Raw genomic sequence first — 25,000 nt, forward strand, 5'->3', positions numbered from 1 at the left:
GGCTGTGTCACTCTTGCTTCTTGAAGCCTACTTTGAATTTTTTATTTGCGTGCCGGTACGGTGAGCTAAATGTGATGTGTAAGAATGTCCTTGAAAAACTGGTGGATGTAGGAGAAAGGCAGGTTGGTGAATAGACAGAGGAGTTTGAGTGCATTGTACAAGAGTTGTGTTGTTTGTAATGGAAGAGTGCGTGTGATGAAACTCACGTTCTTGCAAATCATTATGAACCTCTTCCTTTCCGGAAGACGCTACTGCTCATTCAAATATGGAACCGTATAAAAAAAGAAAAAGAAACAACAACAAAAAACAACAATTTAATGGGGTGGAAAAAGAGCTTTAAAAAGAGTTTTGTCCCCACCACTCAATTAATTCATTTGACATGCATGCCGTTTTGAATTTGACAATACTCGCATAATTTGCGTCCGAACATTTAGATATTTTGCAGAATTATTGATGATACCCTAAGGTTACTGTGTGAAAAATTTCAATGAATTTGATTTCTCTATCATTGAGAAAATGCTTGTCAAAAAGTATAGTATACATATAGTGTGGTAGCAATACGTGGAGTGATTGTAATATCTGTGAACAATTTGCTAACGTCTGAATGACATTATGTCTGAGTGATAATTGCATTGTATTGCATTGTATAGTATCGTATCGTATTGTATTGTATTGCATTTTATTACAACAGATTTCTCTGTGACAAAATTGGGCTGCTCTCCCCAAGGAGAGCGCGTAGCTACACTGAGAACGCCACCATTTTTTTTTTTTTTTTTAACACCTCTTTTCTGCCCAGTTTTATGTTTTCCTATCGTATCAAGGTGGATTTTTCTACAGACCTCTGCCAGGAACAACCCTTATGTTGCCGCCGGATTCTTGCACGTGCATTAAGTGCATGTTGCACACGGGGCTTCTATTTATCTTCTCATCCGAACAACTAGCGTCCAGATTACCACTCAAGGTCTAGTGCAGAGGGAGAAAATACTGGTGACTGTGGGATTCGAACCAGTGTGCTCGAATTCCCTTGCTTCCTAGACGGACGTGTAACTACCAGGCCAACTCTCCACTAATGTGTGTACTTTGCTCTAAATACTTGGTATTGCTATGTTTTGTGTTTCAACTTTTGCCTGACTTCGTCTTTCATTAGAAACTTTATTGATTCACGCCAATAACTCGATATAGTAATAATCAAATATTTTCTGCCCCATAACTTTCATTCGTGTTTGACTATATTTTCATCTGTTGGCCGGAATATTGAAATGCGATACGTTATCATACGTCTTCTTGTGTGTGTGTGTGTGTGTGTGTGTGTGTGTGTGCAAGTGAAAAAGGACGTCGATTACAGGTAGGATCAGCTAGGTTATCAAGGTATAAGACAGATGTAGTTTTGGTACAGACACGCTCACTCTCTCCTCATATCACGAGCACGGTTACCAGAAGTGGTATTTTAATAAAGAGTTGTAGAACTCTACAACAATCATGCAGCAAACATCACACCTGGGATACCTGGCCAGAAATCCGAGGTCAAACACAGCAGGCCTGAAATCCGAGGTCAAACACAGCATCAAAATATGGCCTGAAATCCCATATCTAACACAGCATCAGAACAATACCCTGGACATCACTGTTGTGAGAGAATGGTGTAACAAGTATCAACAATCATGGGCGTTGTCCAAGTCAATTTGTATCTGACATTCATCATTCCTTCTCTCCATACCCAGCAGTACTATACACACTCTTTACAAAGAGGTCCAGTGCTTAAGCACTGCTGGCAATACCAATCAATCAATCAGTGAAACCAGTTTTAAAATACAAGAAAAAGGAGGAGTTTGTATTATACTCCATGTTTGGTGTTAAATATACTTACCATGTCAAACTGATGCAAACTAGGCCTATTGGTTTGCTCTGCTTGGCCAAATTTCGCGCGGCTAACAGTGAAAAGATGGGCCCACCGCTCTCAGCCAATCAAACGCCTCTAAAAACTATAAGCGCTTAATCATTCCGTGGCCATGAACAAAAATGCCCCATGAGAACCACGGCGGAGACGCGGGGACGGACGGGCGGGCATTCGAGTTTGACATGGTAAGTATATTTAACACCAAACATGGAGTATAATACAAACTCCTCCTTTTGGTGTCATATACTGTACCATGTCAAACTGATGCAGAATTTAAAGCAAATGGAGGCGGGCAACGCCTACTGGTTCATATGGGGAGCCCTTGTAACTGAGACGGCAGTGTTAGCCGCGACAAAGGAAATCCCCTTGGAACCGTCAGCCCTGGTCATACGGAAATTCCTGAGGTAGAAGTTGATGAAGGGATTCTCAGACGGCCAGAAGGCTGCCTCCAAGACATGCTGCGTTGGCACTGAGTGCTGGAAAGCAGCCGAAGTAGCTATGGCCCGCACTTCGTGTGCCCTGGGATGAAGACAGCTGATATCCCTGTGTGCATGAGAGTAGGCTCTACGAATGACTTGGGAAACCTGGCGGGAAATGGTGCCTGCAGCGATGTCTTTCTTGTAATTCTCATTGAGGGAGATGAGCAGACACCTCTGAGAAGAACGCCTATGGCGAGACCTATCCCAATAATATTTGAGACACCGAACAGGACAGGTGCCTATCCTCATCATCTTGGGCAAGAATATCAGACAAAGGTCTGACCCTCGGAGAGGGGGAAGGAACCTCAGGGTCTTGGTTCTTAGCCAGAAACTCTGGAAGGAAATGAATAGTGATGGAACCATTTCTGTGGAAGGCCAGATCTTGTGGCATTCCACTAAGCCCGTGCAGCTCACTTCTACGACTGCCTGTGGCCAGCCACAGAAGGAAAGTGGTCTTGAGGGTGAGGATGTCAACAGGAATAGTCCCCAATGGTAGGAAGGGCTGTTTTCGAATGAAATCCAGCACCAGGAACAAGTCCCAGAGGGGCACTCTTCTGGGGTCTCTAGCTTCCTTCAGAGGGGCACCCCTAGCCACCTCTCTGAGCAGGCAATCCACTTAAAAGGCGGAACCACCTAGCTGTTTGCATTGTGGTACAGAAGGCAGACCTGTACCCTCGCACAGAACTAGCAGACAGGAAGAACCGAGGAGCAGAGAGCCAGAAAGTTGGCCAGCTGCATGCTCGTAAGGTTCGTAGGGGTAATGCCCTGAGCTGTACACCACCGCAACCATATCTTCCAGCGAAAGTCATACAAAGTCTCCATTGAGATGACTTGCCATTCCCCCTTCTCCCTGCCTCGCGCTGGGACACCTCGGGAGGCGACGCTCGTACCTCTTTCCCCCCGGTCCCCTTCATGACCGTTTTACTGGTACGGGAACGTCGCCTCCGCGATCAGCGTCTAACGACGCATCGCCGCGGTCCGTATCGGGAGGAATCATGAGCTCCGGGCCTGGGAGAGTCTCTTACCGAGTCTCAATCCCAGCATCATGATTCCCTGCCTTCGTGGTATGGCACACGAGGCATGGAACCCGCGCTTAGGCACCCAGCGAAAATCCGACCCCCAACAGAGAAAGGAAAGACAGGATCGACTTAGAGGCAGAAAAAATCGAACGAATCGAGGGTGCCGAGTCGAATCGAGTACACAGAATGTAAGAATACAATAAACACAAGCCGCATGCAACAAAAATAAGGCCAAAAGGATACGCTGAACAGCCGAAAAAAGCGTAAGACGAGACAGAGCGTAAACCTGACAAGATGGCGTGGAGAGCCTTGGCCAAAGGAATGATTAAGCGCTTATAGTTTTTAGAGGCGTTTGATTGGCTGAGAGCGGTGGGCCCATCTTTTCACTGTTAGCCGCGCGAAATTTGGCCAAGCAGAGCAAACCAATAGGCCTAGTTTGCATCAGTTTGACATGGTACAGTATATGACACCAAAACTGGTTTGTGATCGACAAAACCACGTGAGATGAGCACAGTAGGTTTTTCATTCATTAAGCTGTAAAAGTATTGCACACGAAAAACGTACGAATGAAATGCACAAAACCAGAAATCAGTTCTTTCTCCCTCACACAAACACTCCAACTCTTCCTCATCCACCCCCGATCGCTTTCTCCCCTACCCCACCCACTACTTTTTCTCTTTTGACCACTCCACGCACGGGCCCCATTCCTCAACTATACCTCGCAACTCCCACTTGTACTCCTCGCAGCATTTCTGAAGGCCAAATACACCAATAATACCGCTTTCACTTCTCAAAAAAAAAAAAGAAAAAAAAAGAACATATTTCTTCACATATAAAGAAATTTCATCTAAATGAGTACATCATTTAAGACATATAATACAATGTCATAAATAGTACACTACAATACATATATTTAAAAATCATTTTTTTAAAATCAGTAATAATAGTTATAACGCTTGCTTGCACGCCCACATATACATGAAGCCACACGTACACACACACATGAATCCCCCCACCCATCCAACACACACACACACGCGCGTGTGCGCGCACAGACACACATACACATATAGAGAGACACACACGCGTGCGCGCACGCGCACACCCACACGCAAACACATGCGCTCACATACACACACACACACACACACACACACAGATGAGTCCATTGGCGTTACTGAGGGGACTCGTTGTGGAGTCGCACGACTGTTGGGAGGAAGGAGTTGCTCATGAGGCTGGTCCTGGCCCTGTCACACAGCAGTCGCTCAGAACACTGCCTCCAGGACTCACAAGCAGTCAGCACCTGGTGGAGTGGGTGACTGTCGTCCGCACAGATCCTGTGCAGCTTGCTGAGAACAGCGCCCTGGAACAGCATGTCCAGGGGCGTTAGAGACTCGCTCACGATGGAGGCCGCCCTGCCGATGACCACCTCCAGCCTCTCCATGTCGGCCTTCTTGGTGCTGCACCGGTAGAACAGCTGGTTGGTCAGCACGCTCTGGATTGTGGACCGGTAGAAGAGGTGGAGGGTCCAATGCTGACCTTAAGCTTCCTCAGCTTCTTCGGGAGGAAGAACCCCTGGTTAGCACTCTTGCAGACAGCACTGACGTTGGGGGGGACCGCTCGCCACTTAATGAGATGCTAATATTCTCTTCTAACTCTCACATATAACGCGTCAGCATCTTTATTTGTTGTTCAGACACATTTTCGGTAAATACGGTATTAATGGGGGTGGGGGGGGGGAGGATGAGGTTCGATTCGATCAGCAAATTACAATTCACATATATTACAAATCATTTCACACAAAATACAGTAATTATTTAACTTGCTTTCAATTCCGCATGCATACGTTTAGAGGCTTTCTCGGTTGCCCTTATTTGATCAATTTCAGATTGTCAAATTTATGGCAGTGCACAATAATACAATTAACTGCATGACAAAATCCAAAATCCACTTTCGTCATGCATGCACTCGTGAAAAGATTTCTGCATAAACGCACGCACAATACATTCTTCACCTTCACCTTCACCTATCCCGTAGTCTTGTGGACCGTTGGGGCGCCACAGGTGATCTGGCAACCAGCATCCTCCAATCCTCTCGGTTTTCTGACCTCCTGATTGTATCGCTCAACCTCAAGCCCGTCCATTCTGGGATGTTGTCCTCCCATCTCTTCCTCTGTCTGCCTCTCCTTCTCCCTCCTTGCACTGTGCCCTGCAGGAATGTCTTGGCAAGCCCTGATGATCTCATGACATGGCCATACCATTTGAGCTTGCGTCTCTTAACCAAGGTCAACAGGTCTTCGTAGGGCCCAATGACTTGTCTGATTCTGTTTCGAACTTCTTCGTTCGTGATATGATCTTTGTAGGAGATGCCCAGGAGTCTTAGAAAGTATCTCATCTCAGTGGGCTGTATTTTAAGCTGTTAAGGTCCACAATTCACATGCATACAAGAGAATTGATGTCACCAGGGTACGCATCAGTCTGATCTTTGAGCCGAGTGCAATGTTGCGGTCGTTCCAGATGTACCTCAGTTTTGTGAGCGCTGCTGTCGCCTGTGCAATCCTGGAGGGTACTTCGGGTTTGGATCCCTCATCTGTCACAATTGCTCCCAGGTATTTAAAGCTGTGGACAGTTTCTAGCTTCTGGCCATCTACTCTTATGTCAGTGCTGATGCCATTGGTGTTGCTGGTCATCAGTTTGGTCTTCTCTGCACTGATCTGCATGCCATAGACTCTAGAGGTTTTATCAAGGTGGCCCACTAAGCTCCTCTTTTTTTGCCTGCTAGGCCATCAATATCGTCGGCGAAACGTAAGTTGGTGACTGCTCTGCCTCCGATGTTGACTGTTTCTTTGTGGTCTTCAAGTGCATCAGTCATGATTCTTTCCAGGAAGATGCTGAATAGAGTTGGTGAGAGCAAACCGCCTTGCCTCACTCCGACTGTGGTTCTGAACCAGTCCCCTATGTTACTGTTGAAGTAGACTGCGCTGGTGGCTTTGTCGTGGAGGTTCTGTATCACTCGGGTCAGATTGGCATTGATGTTATACAACCTCATAGTGGCCCATAAAGCTGCATGCCATATTCGGTCAAACGCCTTCTTGAAATCCACGAAGACGTGGTAGAGGCTGATGTTGGAGGTACCTCTCGCACAGTATCCTGAGGTTGAAGATTTGCTCTGTTGTACTGCGCCCTGGTCTGAAACCTGCTTGTTCCTCTGTGAATGCATGATATTAGGCCTGCACAGTTACTTAGCAACATCAAAACTCGTTTGTTCAGGAAATGCCAATGTAGTAAAAGGAATAAAACAATAAGCGAAAAATCATACAACAGAGGCAAAACAAATTCGGTATACAAACAACAATCAACAGACAAATAAACATGTTCACATTGAAACAATCAGCTGAACCTGCTGAATGTGAAATTTGCATCTCTCTCTCTCTCTCTCCCTCTCTCTCTCCCCTGAAATTCGTCACTGTATTCACCATAGGTCAAATAATTATATTTCTGTGGTGACATGCGAAATGATAACAGTATAAGGGATTCAACCCTGTGACCAGATTGAAGTAATACTGTCTGCTGGTTAACTGCTGATGTTTCATATGTATATAATATATGCCCATGGCCAAATGCATTATACGTTTATTCATTCATTCATTCCTTCATTCATTCTCTCTCTCTCTCTCGCTCTACCTATTCACACACACACACACACACACACACACACACACACATACACACACACACACTCTGAATGCATGATACTAGGCCTGCACAGTTACTTAGCAAAATCAAAACTCATTTGTTCAGAAAATCAGCAGACAAAGTTGGTTTTTTTAATTCTACGAGTTTGTTGGATTTTTGTTTCTTTAAGGGATTCCTGTAGCGTCTCCCGGAAGGTAAAAGTTGATAGTATTAGTCAATGGCAATCGTGTTTGCTTTTCTTGTAACCAGCAGTTCCCAGAACACATTTAGTCTACCCTGTCACTCCTGTTATCCTGTTACAGACAATGTCAGTCGTGTTCAATACATTCGTACATTTCACACTCAAGCACCACGTCGAAATAGAAGACAGAATGTCAATACTGAATAGCTCAACCAAGTCTGTCCACTGTTCTGCACGAGACTTGGCCAGGAGAATTGTCACTGACATCAACAAGGATGTCTAAGGCCTCGGTCAACAAGGATGTCTAAGGCCTCGGTGGTGTCATTTAATGGGTGGTTGATGAGTTAGAATGCACTCCTGATCACAGCTAGATATAATTAATTATGTGAAACATGCTATCTGATCGCATTTTACCAGTTGCTAACAACACTGGCCCTGTCATTAACTGAATGATCACTTCAAAATGTCGTGAGAAGAACGTTTTCAACCGTTTCATTTGTTTAAGAAGATTCCTGATCCTGATGATCCCATCATATTTCGTGATATCGTGAGCTGCTGCCATGCCGGGGATTCGACGCTCACCGGCGATGCTGTCGCAGGTCGTCTTGTGGGAAGGAGCATCAATGAGATTACTTCCAGGAACGTGAGTGAGCAGTGTTGAGATGCTCCACTGCGATGCCCTCCTTGGAGACACCAGGTTGGATTCAATTCAGTTTCAATAGTTCAGTTCAATATATTTCATTGTCTGCTTCAACCAAAACATAACATTCTCTTTCGGCTCACTTAAACTGCCCGTCAGCAAATATATATATAAAAAAAGAAAACGAATAACTGACACACATCAGTTATTGTGTAAAAAGAAAAACATTTGGGTAAAATAATATTACATTTTATGATAGAGTGAAACAACTGTGTGTGTGTGTGTGTGTGTGTGTGTGTGTGTGTGTGTGTGTGTGTGTGTGTGTGTGTGTGTGTGTGTGTGTGTGTGTGTGTGTGTGTTGTTGATCAGATGACCTAGCTGTGGTGTCACAACTCTTTTTGTTCGCGGGGCACGTGCATCACTTGTGTGTCGTTCAATGGACAGGGACTTTTTGTTGTTATTTGTTGTTGTTTTTTGTTTTTGATTTTTGCTGTTGTTGTTGTTGTTGTTGTTTTTTGTTTTGTTCCTTCCATCATCCCCAGGGTGGGGATGAAGCCTGCTGAGACATTTTTCATTCTTCTTTCCCACGATGTCTCTCTTCGCGTTCGTTACCTGTGGCTTGGGTCTGGATCATTCGTTTGTTTCCAGCTTAGACCTCACCAGCTCTTCCACACTGCATCTGATCTGCTCCGTCATGTCTGACTTGTAGCACTCGCCTTTGTTCTGCCTTACTAAATTCTGAAAACAAATGACACGAGAAGAGAGAGATGGTGTGAATCAGCCTTTCAAACAATAATGCCAGAAACGACAGAAGGAAGCGAACGAAAGGCAAACAATAGTGAGAGGAGGCTAAGGCTGGGAGAAGACAAAACAGGACAGCACAAAACAATGTATTCCTTTCATCGATAAAAACAGTCTTCGGGATTTTACACAAAGTATGGCGCTGTTTCCTTTCATTGAACAAACGACTCTTCACGATCTTATGACACACGGCATTTCCTTTCATTGAATTAAACCTATCTTCGTGATCTTTCGGGCTCTGATTACTTACATGTGGTTGACAAGTTTAACACAAACACGACTATCTAAACTTTAAATGTTGCCAATTGTTCTTAATCCAATTGCAAATTCATATTAATCGAATTGCAAATTCACTGCATTTATATCTATTCCATACAAACGTAGATTTAGAAATAAAATCCTTATTCTTTCTGACAACAACAAAACAACAAAGAAACCCACGAACTCAATTTTACATAATGCTGACATGTGGACATTTTGCCAGTCATTGTTCTGAGACAGTTACAAGTAAATATCAATCACCAACCCACTCCCTGTCCCCCTCCCCCAACACACACATCCACGCTCACTGCCTTTACTGTCCTTTTTTATTCTCTTTCAGAGGCGAGTGGTGGGTTGATATTATACAATACATATTGTATCTGTGGATGCTTCGGGGTTCAACATGATTGTTTGTTTGTTTGTTCTGGGATGACTGGATTTAAAGCATTGTGATCTATATTTTGTGGTTCTGTGACTAGAGATCGTTACCCACCTTTTGCAGATAATATCGTTCATTTACAAACAAACAAAAATCCAGTTAATGGTTGAAGCCAGAAAAATGAAGAACGGATGGGAGGGGGGGGGGGGTTGGAATAAGGGAGGAGGAACGAGAGGGGCAGAAGCAATGTGATCATCAGGGACTTCTGCGCTTGAAACCCATACAGACTCATATGATGATTATGATGTACCGGGGTCATCTAACCACTTAAACTAAGCCAAGTGTCCTTCATCATCATCAATACAAACAAAACAGTCTCAAGGTCTGTGGCCTTTCTTGCCCTGCTCTCATGGTGACCTCAGTTTCGATGCCCCTCCACTTCTGTGCTTGGGTTGAGTCCTGGCAATGTCAAATGTCTTCAGTGTCGGCAGATTCATGGGGGGCTGTTGTTTGAGGGACGTGGTGGCGGTCTCCACTCTGGGAGGGACGCTCACTCAGTCTGGCTCCGCGACTAAGCCATTAATGTCGTTAGTAGGGGGCTTAGTAGGTGGTGTCCTAAGTACGTTGAATCAGAACAGGCACCACTGAACACCACTGAAGTGACTCAGCAGCAGTGCAGGGTCTCCTCTGGTGTGTGGCCTCCTGGCGACCTAGCATCGATGGTTCCCTACGGACTGCCGACACTGGAACTGTGACGGACGAACCCGGGTGTGGCCGTGTATGGGGGAATCTAAATGAGCGGCTTGGGAGTAATGCCACTGAAATGGTGCAGATGATGGGGCAGCAAAAAAATAAATAAATAAATAAAATAAATAATAAACTTAGCCAAGGGTGTACATCTCACAATGTGAATAATGCATAGTGATTATGCATTAAGATTATGGGAACCTGCATAATTTTGATGAGGTCCTGGGCCTGTTTTTCTCTCTGCGTCTTGTTGTTCATGCCGAAAAAGCCACCACTAGCTTCGCCCACCATCTGTTGCAGGTTGTCAGACTTGCTGATGTCTTCACAAAGGCGTTTTCTCCGATCCTCTGCAAACACATTGAGAGAGGAAGAGGTGGGCGGGAAGGATCATTATCTTATCTTTGGTGCTTGATGAAGATGATGATGATATAGATACTTATAATTATAGCACCTATCCTCTGTCGGAGACCAAGCCCTAAGCGCTTTACAAACACGGACTCATTTGCACAACAGTCTGCCCACCTGGGCAGAGCCGACTGACGGCTGCCACTGGGCGCTCATCATTCGTTTCCTGTCTCATTCAATCAGGTTTCAGGCACGCACACATACACACTCGTACAAACGTGTACCATTTTACGTGTTTGGCCGTTTTGTTTATTTACCCCGCCACGTAGGCAGCCATACCCCGTTTGCTGGATATGTTCTTGTTTCCATAACCCATCGAACGCTAACATGGATTGCAGGACCTTTAACGTGCGTATTTGATCTTCTGTGTACGTACACAGGTACACGAAGCGGGTTCTGTTACTTGCAGGTATGCACATATGTTGACCTGGCAGATCGGAAAATAAATCTCCACCCTTAAAAATAAACCACCAGCGCCGTTACCGAGATTTGAACACAGAACCTTCAGATTGACCACTAGGCTGTTGTGCCCAGCCGACCTCACTGGGTCATGCCAGGGCTTAAAGACTGTAAGAATCGATCCACACTGTAGCACTTGAAAACAAAGACTGAAAAACTACTAAATCAGACACAAGTACCGTCATCTTCATGCGCGCCGCACGCGCACCACACACACACACACACACACACACACACACACACACACACACACACACCTCTGATGGTGACTATTCTGCGACGTTTTCGCTGGATGATTAAAACTAAAATTGTTTTGAAATCTAAAACCCTACCTTTTTACACTCTTGTTTTGCTAGGTTTGGTTTTGTTTCATTTTGTTTCCTCAGATGCAACTGTCTGTACTCACGATGCAGGTATCAGAGTAATGTTTGCTCTCAGAAAACCAGACTAACATGAGCAAAATACTTTAACAAGCTCGTGTGAGAAAAAATGAAGGCAGAGAAGAATAATTAATAATGTAAAGTGTAAGCCTGAGGATGAGTTCACGAATGAAGCCCACCAATGGGAAGACTGGGACTACACACACACACACACACACACACACACACACACACACACACACACACAGTCTGAGGCTCATCCACTTGGTGGATGCGCCCTTTGGGAATGTTGCTCGAATTTTCCGGTAGATGCCAAGATCTGTGGGCCTGGTTTACACTGAAATAATATGTTGTGAAAGGGAGCGCAGAGTACAGCCTTGTCACGATGAATCAGACCAAACTAGGTTGTTTATATCCACGCTGACAGCAGATGGGGCATTTCAGGGCTAATCATTTATCCGTCTGTTCTGGAAACCAGTTGAAGAAAACCCCTACTAACGTTAAAATCTGCTGAAGAAAACCGGGGGAAAAAAACCCCCAAAAGATCGATTCATCCATGTCTATGTATGAAATCAAGTAAATGACATTCAAAATGACATAACAAGACCAATCCACATAAATTTTGATTTAAAAAAATAGTGATTTCCTCCGGGACCTGAAACAACTGAAACCAAATAACAAACAGATAACTGAAATAAAACACTGAATTATGAAAAACAAATTAAAATAAATGAAATCCAGCGAGTGGGTTTTCTATCCCCCTACCCCTTCTCGACTCCCCTTTCACCCCGCTTTCCCGAAGATTTTGTGAAACATACATGTAATCTACCAAGTTGACAGGCGCAATAGCCGAGTGGTTAAAGCGTTGGACTTTCAATCTGAGGGTCCCGGGTTCGAATCTCAGTAACGGCGCCTGGTGGGCATGTCAACATATGTGCAGACCTGCGAGTGCCTAATCCCCCTTTGTGTGTATACGCACGCAGAAAATCAAATACGCACGTTAAAGATCCTGTAATCCATGTCAGTGTTCGGTGGGTTATGGAGACACGAAAATAACTAGCATGCATGAACCACGACAGGGTCATCGGCAAGTCAATGTTGGTCGTGTAACGGAAAGAAGAAGAAGAAGAAAAAGAAGAAGTTAATCCAGGCTGTAACGGACAAATTGAAGAAAAGATGACAAAAAGAGGGAGGGGGGATGCTTACCGATGGACGCGTTCTTGTCGCCAACTTCGTCCATCCCGATGAAGACAATAATCAGGTACTTCTTGACCTCATTAGAAAACAGCTGTTTGATCTTTTTGAAAGTTTCACTGTAACCCTGAAAGCACACAAATCTTTGAGATATTCATGTTTATATAATTGTTATTGATCATATGCTATGTTTGTACGTCATATTGCTAATATATTCTTTGCATTCAGATGTGTGTTGTTTCTATTTGCTCGTGCGTTACAATGTGTACTGTTTCTGTTCATTTCTACCCTCTCTGTGTGTGTGTGTGTGTGTGTGTGTGTGTGTGTGTGTGTGTGTGTGCGCGCGCGTGCCTTCCTTTCGTGATCTGCAATTTTCTTCTTCTTTTTGTTACCATTATCATCATCATTATTATTATCATTAGTAGCAGTAGTAGTAGTAGTAGTAGTATCATCATCATCATCATCGCCGTCATAATTATTGTTATTATTGTGAAACACGCAGACAAGCAGAGAAATATTACAAAAGGATGGAGCCGGCTACACTGTCTTTTGCTCAGGACGCATGAGTTGGCTTTGCCGTCCGTAAATTGAACGGCACTCGTCAGTTAAGAAGCTGAGGGTTCTCCCCCACTACAGGAAATCAGCGACCGCCTGATAGTGAATGGGCTGGCTGTCGCTGTGAGGGAAAAGACGGACTTGGTCATTATCAGCGAAGCGAACCCCTACTTCCCTGCAGATCGGTCCAGTTCTGTCCAGTTCAGTTCGCTCAAGGAGTCATCACTGCGTTCGGGCAAAGCCACACACGCGACACCACATCTCACCACTCGCTTTGTCAGGCCTTGAGGCAAAAATAAATAAATAAATAAATAATAATAATTGATTAAAATACTGGAATAAAATAAGATAAATAAAAAATGAAAGAAAAAAATGACGATAATATCGATAGATAGATAGATAGAAAAAATTACGATAATATAGATAGACAGACTGACAGATAGATAGATAGATAGACAGACAGATATGCCCAGTCTCTCGAACAAATCCAGTATGATAAATAGAAATGTGCAATCAACAACCATCTACCTGAAGATCTAGTCATCAGCCCCATCCACATGTAATATGCAGCTTCTGTTCAAACGTGTGTGTGTGTGTGTGTGTGTGTGTGTGTGTAGAGAGAGAGAGAGAGAGTGTGTGTGTGTGTGTGTGTGTGTGTGTGTGTGTGTGTGTGCGCGCGCGTGCGTGCGTGCATGTGTGTGCGTGTGTGTGTGTGTGCAGTGCGTGCATGTGTGAGTATGCACAAGTTTTTACATTGATATGCACTTGAATGTATCCTAATTTCTACTGTATCTGTGTTTGTGTATGATTTTCGATTTATATTCGTATCTTGTTATGCACTATCCCCCCCCACCCCCACCCCCGCACCCCCCCAGTATTCCTTGTGACCCCGGTACACTTGGTAATAAAGACATATTCTATTCTATTCTATATGGGGGGAAAAAAATAAAGAATCCCTCTTTACCAAAAGAAAGTGTAACTAAATCCAGTCTCGGTGACCTCCCCTGAGTGTCTCGCTGACGGCGGTTACCTCTGTAGCTCGCGACCAACGAGCGTTCTTCCACTGTTCTAAGCTGTCACAACGCCTCTTGTCCACCAGTGTCTTGATGTTCCAGGCTCTGACACGTGAGGTGCGCTTCTTTTGGATGATTTTTTTTTTTTTTTTTTTGGGGGGGGGGGGGTCCTTCTTGGATTATTCCTTTGCGTTAACCAACCAACTAACTAACTAACTAACTAACCAACCGACTAACCAACTGAATAACTTTCTGAATAATTAACTGACTAACTAACTACCTGATTAACTAACTGATCAAATAACTAACATAACTAACAAAACATACTAATATAACTAACATAACATAACATAACATAACTAACATAACTAATAACTAACCAACCAACTAACATAACTAACTATTAACTAACTAACTGACTAACGTACCAACTGATAACTAACTAACCACACACAAACAGAGAGGCCGTGTTGTACCAGCACTGAAAAGAACTTCAGATGTTGCATTTTCTGCCCGGTCATGGACTGTGACTGACAACATTAAACGGCGGACTCACTAACAAGCCGAAGAATCACCCACTCGCTCAACCAATTTAATAACAAATAATAATAATAATAATGGTATTTATATAGCGCTGAATCTTGTGCAGCGACAAATCAAAGCGCTTTCGCACCAGTCATTCACACGCATGCATAACTCTAGAACTGGAGAAACTGAAGACAAGGAAGAGGCAGGGAAGGGAGGCTATTTTGGGAAGAGGTGGGTTTTAAAGCCAGACTTGAAAGAGCTGAGTGTGGGGACTTGACGAAGCGAAAGAGGAAGTTCATTCCAGTTGCAAGGTCCAGAGACAGAGAAAGAACGGCGGCCAACAGTCGAGAGCTTGAATTTGGGTATGCGTAGACAGAGTGGATCCGAAGCTGATCGTAGTCAGCGAGATGGAGTGTAGAGGTGAAGGCAGCCACAGCGGCAGGAAGGGGCTGATTTGTGAATACATTTATAGCATAGAGTGCTGATCTTGTACTTTATTCTGTGTGAGACAGGAAGCCAGTGGAGATGTTGCAAAAGAGGAGTGATGTGCTGAGATCTTTTATTTCTGAGGACGAGTCGGGCAGCAGAGTTTTGAATGCACTGAAGGGACTGAATGGATGAAGCAGGCAAACCAGACAATAGAGAGTTACAGTAGTCAAGGCGAGAGAGAATGAGAGAAACGACAAGTCTAGATGTTGCGTCAATGGACAGATATTTCATGATGGAACTGATGCGCCGCAATTGACAGTAGCAGGGTTGACATGTCTGACTGATAAATATTTGCATGGACAGTGTGTTGTCAAGGACAACGCCGAGGTTCCTGACTGAACTGGAAAGAGGGATGGCTGTACTGCCATGTTTGTGTCAGTTGTGATGGAAGAGAGTTTTTGTTTAGTTCCTATGATCATTGCTTCAGTTTTGTCCGCGTTCAATTGTAACTTATTTAGAGTCATCCACTTTTGAATGTCCAGGAAGCAGTTGGATGTTTCTTGCAAGAGCGACGACAGTTTTTCGGGGGTGTCACTCTTCTGGAGTTGAGTGTCATCAGCATAAAAATGATGACTGACATTATGGCAGTTGATAATTTCAACGAGAGGAGCAGTGTACAGATGCTAGCTCTACTTACTCCCACTCCCCCCACTCTCCCCCCCCTCCCCGCTCCCACCCTCCACACCCCTCATCGCCCGCCCCACCCAAACACCCCCCGCCTCCCACACACTCGCTGACTGGTTAAGTGAACGCACCGAGTGATGCCGAATGGCGAAGATAATCACGTTGGGACCTGGGTCGGCCAGAGCCACGCTTTTCGCCAACATGTTGCAGATCACCCAGTCCTCCTTGTCGGTGTGACCCAGTCCCGGAGAATCCATCACCTACCGAGGAAAACATAACGTCGCATTTGCATTGGAGACGGTTGAATAACAAAAAAAAAAAGCTTGTGTGTGTCTGTGTGTGTGTCTGTATCTGTGTGTGTCTGTGTGTCTGTGTGTGTCTGTGTATGTGTCTGTGTGTGTGTTAAGATTCTGGTTTGTCGGCCAGTGTTTATTTGTGTCACATATAATTGGCATTCAGTGTGATATTTTCTTCGAACTTCACAACATGTGCCTGTGCTTACTCTCTCTGTCTCTGTCTCTCCCTCTCTCAGAATCGTTCAATTTCACAAAGAGCAGTTGTCGTAGCTCTGTGAAATAAAAGTACAAAACAAAAAAAGCAACAACAACAACAACAAAAGCAGCAGGACCTGATGGTATCATTGGAGAATACGTCTTATGAAAGTTGTATAAACTTGTTAAATTTTAGAATGATTTTTTTAATTCAACCACTTCTTAAGAAATGTAATGTATATTATGTCAATAATAATAGAGACATTTCAGTATCTGGTATTAGTAGTAACATGTGCAGCAATATTGTCAACCGAAGGCTACAAGAATAATAATGTACAATATAATTTTCAAAATTATCATTACCGGACAACATCACGCTGGTTATAAACGTTATCACTTACGAATTAAACATATATATGTTTAAACCTGTGTCTCTTATCCAGAAACAATTTTCATCAATTTTTAAATGTATGAGGCATCTGTTCATTAAAAAAAACAAATATTTAATTCACATTCAGTTTGTTGTAACCCTTACTAAGAAAACAACAACAACAAAAAACCAAAACAAACGTGAAGTTCAAAACGTTTTGATTGCATTAACGGTTCATATCAATACATAGTCATAATACATAATATTATTACAATGAGGATCAGATGTGACGACAAGCTTATTGGTTTCAAAATCTGTTCGGAAGCAGTCACAAAATGATTCAAACAGGGGAATGTTTTCAGTCCCATTTTGTTTCCAATATTCAGAAATAGAAGTATTGCATCAAACATTTTACCATTCGTAAATTTCACGCTTTTAAGATCCGAAAACAAAACCAAACAACCATAAGAACTTTTTTTTTTGGGGGGGGGGGGGGGGGGCCGGGGGGGGGGGGGACTGTTTGATAGAGAAAAGAAAGCATTTTAAATCCGCTTGGCGGGCGCATAGCCAAGTGGTTAAAGCGTTGGACTTTCAATCTGAGGGTCCTGGGTTCGAATCTCGATAACGGGGCCTGGTGGGTAAAGTGTGGAGATTTTTCCGATCTCCCAGGTCAACATAACTGTGTGCAGACCTGCTTGCGCCTGAACCCCCTTCGCGTGTATACGTGAGCAGAAGATAAAATGCGTACGTTAAAGATCCTGTGATTCATGTCAGCGTTCCGTGGGTTATAGAAACATGAACATACCCAGCATGCACACCCCCGAAAACGGAGTAAGGCTGCCAACATGGCGGGGTAAAAACGGTCATGAACGTAAAAGCCCACTCGTACATACAAGTGAACGAGTGAGTTGCAGCCCACGAACGAAGAAGAAGAAGAAGGAGAAGAAGAAACCCCCTTGACCGCCACAGGGCACAGCACACGTTATGCTTACGTCTGTAGTGACGTCACCGATGACATCATCAAACGAAGGGTAAGATAACTCTGGAAGGCTGGAAGCTCAAAACACATTTGGTCTAGAGTGGTACATCTCCAGACTATATTCTCCGTTTTTTTGGCTGATTGTTCTGGATATATTTAATTATGACGTGAGTTGAAACACCACTTTCTGCTTCTTTTTTCTTATTTTTTCTTCTTCTAGCCCTGGCAGTGAAGGGGTTGACTAGAACGCATGGAGTGGTGGCCTAGAGATAACGCGTCCGCCTAGGAAGCGAGAGAACGTGAGCGCACTGGTTCGAATCACACTAGCAGTCACTAATACCCCCCCTCCCCCTCCACTAGACCTTAAGTGGTGGTCTGGATGCTAGTCATTCGGATGAGGCAATAAACCGAGGTCCCGTGTGTAGCATGCGTTTAGAGCACGGAAAAGAACCCACAGCAACAATAGGGTTGTCCCTGGAAAAATTCTGCAGTAAAATCTACTTCGATATGTAAACAAATAAAATTTGAAAAAAACTGCAGGCAGGAAAAAATACACAAAAAAAAAAAGAGGCAAGGCCTTCAAGACTCACATGTGGTACACTTTAAAAAAAATCTAATCGTTAAAATGTGTTCTGTATTTGTTATTATAAAACTTCAGGTTAAAAGAAAAAAAGGGAAAAAAAAGTCCTGACGGCAGATTCGAACCTGCGTGTTCGGGTGAGGAGAAACTGTCTTACCCAATACACTATCGTGGCTCCTTAACTGACATTCAAAAATTTAACATTTAAACATGCTTTTTTAAGGACGATTAATCGACTGCAGTATTCGCAGTGAGAACGCTGTTTAAACCATATTATTCGGGTGTATCTTCGGCTTCAAAAAATCTTTAAGGGCAATTAAAAATTCTTTTTAAGTCCGCGGTAAAGGAGACGTGGCTATCGCCGCAATCACACTGCAACATTTAGCCTTTTTCTCTAGATCTAGATAGATGTACAAGTATAGTTACACCCGCCGGGAATGTAGTACGACACGGCCGATTCAATTTCTCTTTTATGTTCATTCTACTTTTATAACTTAAAGTTGATATGAAAATTGAGTATTTTGTTAAACTGATAACATGTAGAGCCAAGTACAAGTACTTCTAAACGTCGTATGAAGTAAAAAGGACTTCATTTTGAGAAAAGTCAAGACTGGAAATTTTTAGGTTTCATCAAGGGTATTAACTCTCATGGTTTATTATTTTCAACTGTGAATTGCTACTGATTTTGTTGATATTTTTATGGCAGTTTGGGCCATAATCCAGTAAGTGATGAGGCGTTCACAAATCTTTCTGTGAATAAATATTTAACGGTCTCCTTCTCCAACTTTCCATCACATGTTATCGTGTATTGTCGATTGAATACAGGACTGAACGGGCAGGTCAACAACTTGAAACAAAATGGTGTTCTTCGTGTTCGCGAGGAATATGAGCACGCGCTTTGAATATGTATAAATATGTGTACGCAATTGATTTTTGCCCATGACCATCAGGGCTCAGCCAATCGATCTATAAAGTCCACTCACAGTACTGATTTTAGTATTTTCCGAAAAAGACCACTCGGGCGAATGAACATAGTGAAAGTCCAGTACACTGAGAGTGAAATACACAACTTATTATGTATTGAGTATAATTCAAAATGTAATGTTTAAGACGAGAAAGATCAGTTTAAAGCAAATTAACCCCCCTAGCATTAATCACAGATTAATTTCCCTTCTTTACTATCTGCACCAAAGACATGCACCAGAAATGTTACTTCCATGCTTAGCAAAAGAAGTTCCTGTTTGAATAAAAAATGATAAAAATGACTGATCTTGTTGTTGTGTCAGAATATCAGATTAAAGTGCCAAGTTTAGAGAATAAACAAAATATATAAACAGTAAATTCAGTTTGCATATAATTTGGCTTCTTTTTTATTTCTTTTTGTGCCCATCCCAGATGTGCAATATTTTTTTAAACAAGATGACTGGAAAGAACTGAATTTTTCCTATTTTTATGCCAAACTTGGTGTCAGGTGACAAAGTATTTGCAGAGAAAATGGCAATGTTAAAGTTTACCATGGACACACACACACACACACACACACACACACAGACAACCAAACACCGGGTTAAAACATAGACTCACTTTGTTTACACAACTGAATCAAAAATGGGTGGCGCTCTCAGTATAGCGACACGCTCTCCCTCTGGAGAGCAGCCCGAATTTCACACAGAGAAATATGTTGTGAAAATAAATAAATAAATAAAAAAGAGAGTAATACAATACAATGTCACTGTCGAATCTTCTTCTTCGTTCGTGGGCTGACAACTCCCACGCTCACTCGTATTTACACGAGTGGGCTTTTGACGTGTATGACCGTTTTCACCCCCCGCCATGTAGGCAGCCATACTCCGTTTTCAGGGGGACTTTCGGATATAAATACTAACCTCCAGAAGCACACCATCCCGCTCCGCTCTGTCCCAGGAACAAAGGTTTGTTTCTGACTGCAGTCCACGGCAGACTTTGAACGCCTTCTTGCCCAGCAGGGTGTTGCCCAGCTCGCTCTTCCCTGCTGCAGTCTTCCCCACTATCACCACGCGCAGAACCTTATCATGGTCACCTTCCGAGCGGCAAACATAATTAACACAAGCATGAAAATCAATAACAAAAATATTCAGACGGTTGTCAAGTCATGTGTCAAAAAAAAATCCCGTCAAAATTAATCTTCGTCTACGATGGAATTAATAAATACATAAGCAAGGAAACGGTATGTGGTTGTTTTTGGTAGTTGGTTTTGTGTGTGTGTTATGTGCGTTTTTGTTTTGTGTTGTTTTGTTTTTGTTTTGTGTTGTTGTTGTTGTTTTTTTGGGGGGTCTTCTTTTTTTTTTGGGGGGGGGGGCGTGTTTGTTTGGTTTTTGTTTTGTTTTGTTTTGGGGGGGGGGGGGGTTTTGCATCTGGTCCTCGCACAAAAGATGGATTACAGAAAAGAAAGAAAACTGTTAACAATTAAAGTTCTCTCCGTGTATATCAGACTGTCCAGGGTGGTCCATGTCTCCAGTCTGAGAAGGTTTTCTTGGTCCCGCTGTCCGAACGGCGTTAGTGGCAAGGCATGGGACTTCCACGTCAGGTTTCTCAGGGATAAAACTCAGCCTTTAAACTTGGGTGGATCACGGAGTATGGCTGCCTACATGACGGGGGAAGAAGCGTCCATACTCACCAAGTGAACGTTGGTGTTGCGGCCCAGGAACGCAGAAGACGAGGAAGGCTGCCTTGTGATACTCCTTTAGCGAGAGTGTATGTCCATGATAATACCAGAAGAAGAGGAAGTCTGCCTTGCGATACTCCTTTAGCGAGAGTGTATGTCCATGATAATACCAATCTCACCCCCACCATCCTTGCAATTTTTTTTCTGGAGCCAAGGAACACTTTGACTTCTTCTTCTTCTCCTTCTTCTGCGTTCGTGGGCTGCAACTCCCACGTTCACTCGTATGCACACGTGTGGGCTTTTACGTGTATGACCGTTTTTACCCCGCCATGTAGGCAGCCATACTCCGTTTTCGGGGGTGTGCATGCTGGGTATGTTCTTGTTTCCATAACCCACCGAACGCTGACATGGATTACAGGATCTTTAACGTGCGTATTTGATCTTCTGCTTGCGTATACACACAAAGGGGGTTCAGGCACTAGCAGGTCTGCACACAGTTATGTTGACCTGGGAGATCGTAAAAATCCCCACACTTTACCCACCAGGCGCCGTCACCGTGATTCGAACCTGGGACCCTCAGATTGACTGTCCAACGCTTTAACCACTCGGCTATTGCGCCCGTCCGAACACTTTGACAAACCGATCGAGGTTGCCTGTGAAGTCTACGAAAGCGTTCTGTCGAGGGTCTTAGTGAGTCATCTTGTCACGGGATGGTTGGATGTTGAAGAACGACCTTTGTCTACAGGGATATTTGGTGTCTTTGTTCTTTGCGACTTGTTTTGAAAAGCCTGATACTACCCCCCGCCCAGTTTCAGCCTTTTGCGTGATACGATGGCAATGACCACTCCCCCCAGTGTATGATCAAAAGATGATGTTTACAATTTATGGGGGCTCTGGGGTTCTGCAATTGTGTAAGATAATTTTTTTTTAAACCCAATAAAAACCTTTATAGTAAGATCACAAAGCTGCCCGATAAAGAGTGATACGCATACTGCAAAATAACAAATAAATAAATAGATACATGAATGAATAAATAAATAGATAAATATTTTTAACAAATCTTATAGAAGCAAATAACAGCAGTGGCAATAAGCCATTCGCCATGTTCACGGATCACAACACACTACTCACAATCTAGTACTGTTCTACACACACACACACACACACACACACACACACACACACACATGTCATATAGTACCAACATTGCTTTGTGTTTCATGTACATTTTTCGATTTGCTTTATTTTACACCTTTGGAATACAGCAACGACACATTTACTCACCTGTTGCGTTGTTGTCGGATTCTGTTCAAAGAGAGAGAGAGAGAGAGAGAGAGACATTAATAATCCGTCTTTAAGGTAACACCGAAGTAAATAATTATCTACCTTGAAAGTGGCAAAACGCATGAAGTTCTCGTCGATTGTATTAAAATGACCCACAACTGCAACGTGTATGTTAAGAAACACAAGCAAGTATATAAATAGAATAAAAGACATTTCAATAAATTTATCATTATAGATCACTAAATGGCAGGCTAAGTGGTTAAAAAAATAAACCCGCAAACAACAACAAAGCACCCCAGCATGCAGTAAAAAGAGATCTGTTCAAAACTAACACACACATTTAAAAACATTTTATTCGGGGATAAGAAACTCTGCTGCAAATAAATCATTGGTCATTATGATATAAATTCTTAAACTGCACGCACAATAGTTAAAACATCACCACTGAGAGTTGCTTTACTCCTTTCTCTTCAGATGACAGCCACGAGAAAGAAGCAAGAACGGCAGAGTCTTCAAACGGATCAGTTGACTGAACAACAATAAAGAGCGGTAACTCTGTGTCCATGATTGTGTCATTGTTGCCGTGTGCACAAGTCAAGTGACTGGTATGAGGACACGCCAGGAGCATCCTTTTTCGAGGACGTGTCTTGATTTGTTCCAGAGTGCGTTTTATCTACCTGTGTGTTAGCTGAATCAGTAGCATTGAAAGGTCTTCATGATAGGGTAATCATGGAATTTCAATGTTTTACCACAAGTAACTTAAATTTCTAAAACTGAATATAAACCTTTCCTTGTTTTTGTCATTGAACAAGAAAATCATATCGGGAAAGAAAAAAAAACCGCTTGCAAACCACAAACACATTTCTAAACACACCCATGTACACTTACTAATACACTTACAAACACAGAGAGAGAGAAACTGTATAATCTTCTTTGGCCAAGGGCTTATAAACAGTCAAGGGGAAGGGGTGAAATTAATAAGTTAGCGTTCACACACACATTCCAAAACTCTAATGCTCCCTTACCAAGTTCGTTTATTTATTTATAGTCTGTTCATCTAAGATGATGATATTAGAACGAATATAAATGATATTATTATTATTATTTGCATTATTATGATTCCTATCATAATGATGATTGTTAGTATTAATTAGAAATCGACATTTCTGTATATTCGAATGAAAAGGGGGGTGGTTGAAGTCGGGGGGGGGGGGGGGGGAAGGGGAGGGGACTAAGAAAGGAAGAGAGAGAGACAGACAGACAGACAAACAGACAGAGAGAGAGAACAGAATGCGGAAAAGATAGAGTACAAAATCTAGAATGGAGAGGGTGAGTGTCAGTGATTGGAGAAAGAAAAAACATAATACTGGAAGGGTGTGTGCGAGAGGCGGGACGGGGTAAGCGGGATTAGAACCCAAAAAAAAAATCAAATATTGCTTTCTCTAAAATTCCACAGTGCATTCCACATACATACCATCAGACAGGCTTCCGCATCACGTTCTCCTGCAGGGTTCTGTGGACGATTCACTCTCTGGTTCCACCAGATCCTCAGCTGGCGACGCCATGTCTTCAACCTGCCATGCCATGCCAAGGTGGCACAATGATTAAGACGCATAGCTGCCAATACAGAGAGTCCATGAGGGTGTGGGTTCGAATCCCCGCTCTCGCCCTTTCTGCCAAGTTTGACTGGAAAATCAAACTGAGCGTCTGGTCTTTCGGATGAGACAATAAACCGAGGTCCCGTGTGCAGCACGCACTTGAAAACGAACCCATGGCAACAAAAGTGTTGTCCTCTGGCAAAATTCTCTAGAAGAAATCTACTCTGATAGGTACACAACATTTTAATGTATAGAGAAATCTACTTTGATAGGTACACGACATTTTATTGTATAGAGAAATCTACTCTGATAGGTACATGACATTTTATTGTATAGAGAAATCTACTTTGATAGGTACACGACATTTTAATGTATAGAGAAATCTACTCTGATAGGCACACGACATTTTAATGTATAGAGAAATCTACTCTGATAGGTACACAACATTTTAATGTATAGAGCAATCTACTCTGATAGGTACATAACATTTTATTGTATAGAGAAATCTACTCTGATATGTACACAACATTTTAATGTATAGAGAAATCTACTCTGATAAGTACACAAAATTTTAATGTATAGAGAAATCTACACTGATAGGCACACGACATTTTAATGTATGGAGAAATCTACTCTGATAGGTACACGACATTTTAATGTATAGAGAAATCTACTCTGATATGTACACAAAATGTTAATGTATAGAGAAATCTACCCTGATAGGCACACGACATTTTAATGTGTAGAGAAATCTACTCTGACAGGCACACGACATTTTAATGTATAGAGAAATCTACTCTGATAGGCACACGACATTTTAATGTATAGAGAAATCTACTCTGATAGGTACACGACATTTTAATGTATAGAGAAATCTACTCTGATAGGTACACGACATTTTAATGTGTAGAGAAATCTACTCTGATAGGCACACGACATTTTAATGTACAGAGAAATCTACTCTGATAGGCACACAAAATTTTAATGTACAGAGAAATCTACCCTGATAGGTACACGACATTTTAATGTATAGAGAAATCTACTCTGATAGCACACGACATTTTAATGTATAGAGAAATCTACTCTGATAGGTACACGACATTTTAATGTGTAGAGAAATCTACTCTGATAGGCACACGACATTTTAATGTACAGAGAAATTTACTCTGATAGGTACACAACATTTTAATCTATAGAGAAATCTACCCTGATAGGTACACGACATTTTAATGTATAGAGAAATCTATTCTGATATGTACACAAAATTTTAATGTACAGAGAAATCTACCCTGATAGGTACACGACATT

General features: G+C 42.7%; 2 protein-coding genes across 2 annotated transcripts in view; both read right to left on the reverse strand.

Annotated features, from left to right (window-relative positions):
* Positions 1-6,981: 6,981 nt before the first annotated feature.
* Positions 6,982-22,106, reverse strand: LOC143295728 (GTPase IMAP family member 4-like). Its single transcript, XM_076607349.1, has 6 exons — positions 22,095-22,106; positions 20,053-20,225; positions 15,878-16,006; positions 12,550-12,664; positions 10,301-10,446; positions 6,982-8,649 (listed from the first exon to the last, which is right to left on the reverse strand). Exons 3-6 carry the CDS (start codon positions 16,001-16,003, stop codon positions 8,542-8,544), a joined length of 495 nt encoding a protein of 164 aa, XP_076463464.1. The 5' UTR covers positions 16,004-16,006; positions 20,053-20,225; positions 22,095-22,106; the 3' UTR covers positions 6,982-8,541.
* A 1,414-nt stretch (positions 22,107-23,520) lies between these two features.
* LOC143296603 (uncharacterized) overlaps positions 23,521-25,000 on the reverse strand; it is a 21,220-nt gene continuing 19,740 nt past the window's right edge. The window contains exon 7 of the mRNA XM_076608630.1: positions 23,521-23,668. Within this exon, the coding sequence (XP_076464745.1) occupies positions 23,521-23,668 (148 nt within the window). The remainder of the gene's footprint in view (positions 23,669-25,000) is intronic.

Source organism: Babylonia areolata, chromosome 21, assembly GCF_041734735.1.
Source record: "Babylonia areolata isolate BAREFJ2019XMU chromosome 21, ASM4173473v1, whole genome shotgun sequence".
NCBI lineage: Eukaryota > Metazoa > Mollusca > Gastropoda > Neogastropoda > Buccinidae > Babylonia > Babylonia areolata.

Coding starts and splice junctions, on each gene's coding strand:
- LOC143295728 (XM_076607349.1), bottom strand. CDS start 16,003: ATGGATTCTCCGGGACTGGGTCACACCGACAAGGAGGACTGGGTGATC. Junction 12,665..15,877: donor TCGCCATTCGGCATCACTCG/GTGCGTTCACTT, acceptor GTGTGCTTTCAG/GGTTACAGTGAAACTTTCAA. Junction 8,650..10,300: donor ACCTCATCAAAATTATGCAG/GTTCCCATAATC, acceptor ATTTGTTTTCAG/AATTTAGTAAGGCAGAACAA.